The following is a 7,044-nucleotide window of genomic DNA, read 5'->3' on the forward strand; positions in this document are numbered from 1 at the left end:
ATTTGATGGAATAAAACTCTTAAAAAGTTAATTTATCAAAAAAACTCCCTTTAAATTTTGTAAGATGCATTTTAGAAATTGAAGAATTGAAGTTGGCAATGATACATTTACATTTATTTATAATATATAAAAAAACAAAAAAACCATCTATTGTAGATAATTTTTCCTTATTAATCTATCAATCAAATAAAATTTATATTTTAAGAATCAATGAAGATAGACCAAAAAGCATTTGATGACGCCACATTATCATTCACATTATGTATCACTTTTCGATCATAAATAACTATGTAAACAGTGTTACTCAAAAATAAACATAGTGCAACTTTGGATGCAGTAATTACTCAAAAATAAACATAGTGCAACTTTGGATGCAGTAATTAGTGAAAGTCAAAATCCCCTCTCTATCACACGTTGAAGCTAGAGAGACCTGATAATGTAATTCAGCGGAAATTTTACACAAACGTAGGGAAGAATATTGGGGTAGTGTTGATTATAAATTTGAATTTTGGTATTTTTATATGTAGTAAAAAAGGCTATCTTTCTATCATTTGTTGTGAGTTCATATCTAAAAGGTATATTAATTCCATTTAAAATTGTATTCCACTATTTTGCAAGCCCATTTTAAAACCAAAATCAACTTATTTATTAATTCCATTTAAAATTATAAATTTCTCTATTTTGCACCAATGTATTATTCATTTTCAAACAAAATCAAGGTACAGATTCTAAAAAGTCCCAAAATTGTGGATAAACCGATAATTAACTATGATGCCATTCAGAAACAACACAACAAGAAGAAAAAGAAAAAAGAGTATTTCGTAGGCATCAAGGTAAGGAACTGAGATTATATACTACTTTAGAAGCGGAATCGAAGGAGTTGGTTGAAAGGTAAGGATAGCGTGATTGGCCGATTGGTTAGAAGGTAAGGATAACATGATTGACTGGTTGCAGGTCCCATGGGTCACAGCTGCTTGGGTTTAGACCGTTGAACATAATTTGGACGGTGGACGGGCCAAGGCTATATGGGCTCAGATCGATTTCAGGTAAGGAGCCACCTTTGACGGGTTTTGAATTTGGACAGATACAGCACCTCTATAATTTACCCATCAAACTATTTTATTCTCACCATGATATCGACATGCTCGCCATTAATTGCCATATTGTCAAATTTACAATGTGGAATGAAGATTGAGTTGTTTAGTTATATAATTATTGTGGTATTTAGTTATAAAAATAGAAATTAAATTATTGTGGTATTTAGTTATAAAAATAGAAATTAATTCATCTATATTAGTTAATTGTCTTTAGAAGATAATAATGTCAACAACATGACAAGCTTTTAAAATTATCAAAAATCTGAAAAGAGATGGCAATAATTTTCTTATGTTTAATTAGATTAAAAAAAAAAAATTGAAGTTAACTTGCCACATATTTTAATTTTCTCCAATTTCTCAAAAAAAATTTCCTGTATAATATTTAAAACAAAACCCACTAATTTTCATAAACAAAATTACAAAACAAATTGATTACTAAAACTATGTACCAACCATATTTGTGTTTGTTCTCATTAAAAAAACCCAATTCAATTTAGCCTTCGTTGGATGTGAAAGATTGAGAAAATAGAAGATATTTAAGTGCACAAGTCACGCAGTAAAAAGCGGTAAATGTGATCAAACAAAACTACATGAACACAACATTTATGCTTTATTTCTCATTCATTTAACATGAATTCATCACACTAATGGTAAGAATGCAATGCATAGATCAAACTTGCATTTGAAAATGATTAAATGAATCAAATGGAGTCAGACTCAACCTGAAGACAATCTTATAACAAATGCCAAAATTAAAGTGTTTAGGGTTCACAAGAAATTCTAAAAAAATAAAATATAACTTACAAAATAATTATAAAACAGTGGTATTTTGTAGTTTGTATGGTAAATGGATTTGGATGAACTACAACTCATCTTTCCTATGCTCTTCATCCTTTGTGGGATTGGTACCTTCTTTGTTTCTCTCATTTTTGAGCTTCTCAATAACTTCTTCTAAAGGAGGGTCTCCTGGTCTTCGGAAAACTTGATCTCCTATCTTAATCTCATATGCTTCTGATTGGTTCAAAACAAATTCTTTAAGCTGGAGGACAAAAGATGCCCATAATGAGATAGGATTAACCAAATTTGAAAGATAGGGTTAGCAATTTTTAATCTTAAACAAACAAAAAAACAACTACCAAATTCACTAGTGAGGGAAAGAAAATATGCATAAAGAAAGATACCATTTCAGTATGAAAACGTGGGATGTAGGATCCAAAGTCCATGGATCAACCACCTAACTTATTTGCAAATACTAGCAATGTTGAGCAAAACAGACACACACCTAAATCGTATACATATAACTAGGGTACCTTCTATATCAAATGCCCAATTTTTCATACTTCAAATGTAAAACATGACTTGTGAGGAAATCAAAATTATGAGAAAATTTGTTCTTAGTGTTTCTCAAAACATTTCTGACTTCAATAAGCTTATTTAGTTGACTAATGATAAGTGTTGGGATCTAAAAGAAATGTGTTAAAAGTAAAACACATCTTAATTGGCATCCAATTGTGAACCATCTAATCATCCTCTAAAATTAAAAACTAGTGCAACTTTTTCAGTGGGATATTGAGAAATATTTGCGAGTCAATGATAAACATACCTCTGAAGCATCTTGGCCTTTTTCCATAGTGAACATAATTGTGTTAAGATCGAAACCCATAAACTTCGTCTCAATAGATCCAGTTCTTGAAAGTTGTGTCCATTTCATAGCAATGTCAGACACAACATCCTGAAAATTTTGAGTGAATAAAACATATAGTTTAATGTCATCTTTCCGCAACACAATAAAATGAAATTATTTTGATTCAACCATCTCTTTATTGACTTGTCAACTTGAATCGTAAAAGATGGATATTGCGTATTTGAGGCTTCACAACAAAGAATTTTCTGTAAACATAATATGCCATAGAGCTATTGCAAAAATGAAATAATCTCGGGTTTTCTACATGATTTAGGCATCAGGTAACAAGAACCTATCAATCCATCATCATAACATGCAAATCTGCATAAACAATCTGAAACAGAGAAAAATAAATGCATAAAAATGAGCTTTCAGATCATGCACTAAATGTGCAACAAAACATAAATTTTCATTTCCTTGGACTCCTAACTCATTCAAATTGCCGAACTTCCACCTGAATTCAAACAGCCAAAACATCATGCATGTCACATATGTACATCTAGTGTACATATATATAGTCTCATATCCCAATTTTTTTTAAATTGCCAACCTATTAACTAAATTTAAGCCTCCAAAACTTAAATGTCTTTACATATGTACATGTGTCTTAAAATAATTTATATTAAAATAACACACCAAGGGAGTGCAACCATATACCAAAACTATATCAACTATACAACCAAAACTATTCAAAAGACTCCACAAAATGCAAAAATTGGTTCAAGGACAGATTAACTATTCTGGAAAACCAACTATGCAAGACAAACAAAATTTTACTTTTGATTCTCAAAATGGATTATTCTTTCCGAACAAAATTCCCTCTATTCCTCTCACTCCAAACTATCAATATTAAATCCAAAAAAGACAAAGGCCACACCTTCCTCCTCCTTACAACCCAAGTTCCTTCCCAATCATAGAGAAGCTTCCCACTTTTCCGGGAAACACCGAAACTACTCCAAACAAAACAAGAATGAAGGACCACAACTCTCTAGCCACCTCACAATAGATAAAAAGATTGGCTCACAAATTTTTCGTTGTGCTTGCACATAGAGAACTAATTAACATGAACTCGCCTCCCATTAATCAAGGGCATATGTAGAAGTGTCACTATCTACATATACGGTCTAAATCCAAGTAAATTTCAATAAATCTTCCATAAATTGTTTTCAAAAAAGCAAAAATAGTTCCATATTGGACAGGAGTTGTATATTCTTTGCAATCCACATACATCAAATGCAGTAAAACATCATATATATGTATTATATATATATATATATATATATATATGGTCCAACCTTGCATCCCAACTTTTTCAAATTGCTAAGTTTTATCTAAATTAAACTGCCATAACTTAATTCCATTTACATATTTACATGTATATATATTCATATATGATCTAATTCCTCCCAAACTTCATTAAATTTCCCATAACTAGTATTCATACCTGCAAAAATAAATTACAAATAGGATTTGTATATTCTTCGCAACCCACATACATCAAATGCAGCAAAATTATCCAAATTTCCATAAACAAACCCAATTCAATTTTCCATTTTTCTGCTGAACCCTATAAATTAAGCTGGCAAAACTTAATTGCATTTACATATTTACATTTATATATCCATAGGTCTAAACCCTCACAAAATTCACTAAATTTCACATAAGTAGTATTCATACATGCAAAAAAATATATTACATATATATATAGGATTTGTATGTTCTTCGCTACCCACATACATCAAATGCAGTAAAATTCCAATGATCAAACAACAAACCCTAGACATCTAAATTTCCAGAAACAAACCCAATTCAAATCCAACGACTCTGACCCATTACAGCCACAAATCCACACCCCCCCCCCCCCCCAAAAAAAAAAAAAAAAAAAAAAAAAGAAAAAAGAAAGAGTTTGCAGTAAAATTCCAGTGATCAAACATACAAATCTTAGACATCCAAATTTCCAGAAACAAAAACCCAGTTCAAATCCAACGACTCTGACCCATTACAGCTACAAATCAAAATCAAAATAAGAGAAAAAAGAGTTTGCACTAAATTCAGTAAAATTCCAATCATCAAACATACATCAAATGCAGTAAAACTCCAATGATCAAACAACAAACCCTAGACATCCAAATTTCCAGAAACAAAAACCCAATTCAAATCCAACGACTCTGACCCATTACAGCTAAAAATTAAAAAAGAATTTGCAATTACCCGAGTGGTTTCAACGTCCAATCGAAGCTTGACGAAGCCGAATACTGGACCTAACTGGCGCTTGAGCATTTCGTTCTGCATCTCCGGCAAATCCATGTTGGAGAAGTCCATGGGAGGAGGGTCGAACTCGGCTCTTGGGGGTGGCGATTTTTTGCCCCATTGTTTCCATGCTTCGTCCTCTTCGTCGTCGACGACGTCGTCTAGGTCGTCGGTGATGTGAATCCTCCTCTTCCCTCCTTCGGCGAATCGGGAGATTTCGTTGTGTTCGGCGATGAGGATGAAGAAGATGAGAAAGAGGAAGCGAGAAGTTTGGTGACTCATCATGACATGGACATGGGTTTCTAAAGCTTTGCTTGATCGATCAGAGTTTAGGAGAGTTGTGGAGTTACATTTGTGTGCTCCATATATGCACACAAGGGGTTTGGGACCAACTCGCCAGTAATTTCTCGTCAATTTTTTTGTTTTGGGGTGGATGGTTTGTCTTGGATCAAATTGGGGGGAAAAAAAAAAAAAATTAGTCGCGGTGTATGTAAAATGACACCGTTTATTAAAGGGCAAATTACATATACACCCCTCCAGGTTTGACAAAATTACAGATACCCCCTGAGGTTTGAGAAATTACGAATTCCCCCCTGAATGCTATATTTGCATAAGAAATTAGGGGGTAATTTGTTATGAAATATAAACCTCAGGGAGTAAATTGTTATGAAAATACAAACCTCAGGGGGCGGGATGTAATTTCCGAAACCTCAGGAGGTATCTGTAATTTAACCAAACCTGGAGGGGTGTATATGTAATTTGCCCTTTATTAAAATTAATGGTTGCCACGTGCGTGTGTAATTTAAATAAATAAAAATAAAATAAAATATTTATTATATATTATATGTTAATTAAGTGATAAGAATTTTATTTATTTGACATAAATTTAAAGTTCAAATTCCCTCCTCTCATCTATATAATTTTTTTTATTTTAAATAAAAAAAGAGGTATTCACTTTATAATAGTACTAACGATTGTCACACGCGTGCAATTCAAATAAATAAAAATAAAATAAAGTGTGTTAGTTAAGTAATAAAAATCTTATCCATTTGACATAAAATAGATAAACAGATAGATAGATAAAACAAAAATTATATGCTATGGTGACCAAGTGGCGATTTGGAAAGAAAACAAAAAGTTGCGTTTTACAGCCATCCAAAAACGAATCCAGATCCTCCGTCGCCCTTTCCTGCGGCACGTCCTGTCGCCCTCCAAAACGACGTCGTTTTGGAGGTTTTTTTTTTTCTTTCTTTTCTTTCCTTCTTCTTCTCACTGAGCCTACCTCTGTCCTGGATACCATCCGAAGCCCAAGCCCCCCTACTTTAACCTCAACCCTGTCTTCTTCTTTGGGCAGCGGCTATGTACATATATAAAAAAAAAAACTTGAGGATCATAGATTCAGAATCAATCAGCAAACCATTAATACAAGTAAATTTTTTTTTTCTTTTTTCTGCGTTTTTCTGCAGATTTTTCATCAACACATTTTTTCTTTTTTCTCTTCATCATCTTCTGCAGATCCACAGATTTTTCATGATGAAAACAAATCTTCTGCAGATCCACAGATTTTTCACCAAAAATTTGAAAAAAAAAAATTTAGATCAACAATTTTTTTTTTCTTTTTTCTGCGTTTTTTTGCAGATTTTTCATCAACAAATTTTTTCTTTTTTCTCTTCATCATCTTCTGCAGATCCACAGATTTTTCATGATGAAAACAAATCTTCTGCAGATCCACAGATTTTTCACCAAAAATTTGAAAAAAAACAAATTTAGATCAACAAATTTACCATTTTTTTCTAGATATGGAAACCTGATTTTTACAGATCTGGAAACCTGATTCAAACATATCTACAAATCTAATTCAGAAAGATTACCATAGCTGTGTTGAAAAAAATTACCATAGCTGTAAAATCAAATCTACACAGATTACTTGTATTATTTTTTCAAATCTGGAAAAAGCCAAATAGAAATGTTAAAATATATATATATATATATATATTCTGAAAGATTTGGCGG

The 7,044-nt window shown here is 32.0% G+C and overlaps 1 protein-coding gene across 1 annotated transcript; it reads right to left on the minus strand.

Moving 5' to 3' along the window:
* Positions 1 to 1,808: 1,808 nt before the first annotated feature.
* LOC114314422 (LDL receptor wingless signaling/trafficking chaperone) lies at positions 1,809 to 5,529 on the minus strand. Its single transcript, XM_028260893.2, has 3 exons — positions 4,993 to 5,529; positions 2,701 to 2,829; positions 1,809 to 2,136 (listed from the first exon to the last, which is right to left on the minus strand). The coding sequence occupies exons 1-3, from the start codon at positions 5,314 to 5,316 to the stop codon at positions 1,960 to 1,962; spliced, it is 630 nt and encodes a 209-aa protein (XP_028116694.2). The 5' UTR covers positions 5,317 to 5,529; the 3' UTR covers positions 1,809 to 1,959.
* Positions 5,530 to 7,044: the final 1,515 nt, after the last annotated feature.

This window comes from Camellia sinensis, chromosome 2 (assembly GCF_055761805.1).
Source record: "Camellia sinensis isolate YWXY chromosome 2, ASM5576180v1, whole genome shotgun sequence".
Classification (NCBI taxonomy): Eukaryota; Viridiplantae; Streptophyta; class Magnoliopsida; order Ericales; family Theaceae; genus Camellia; species Camellia sinensis.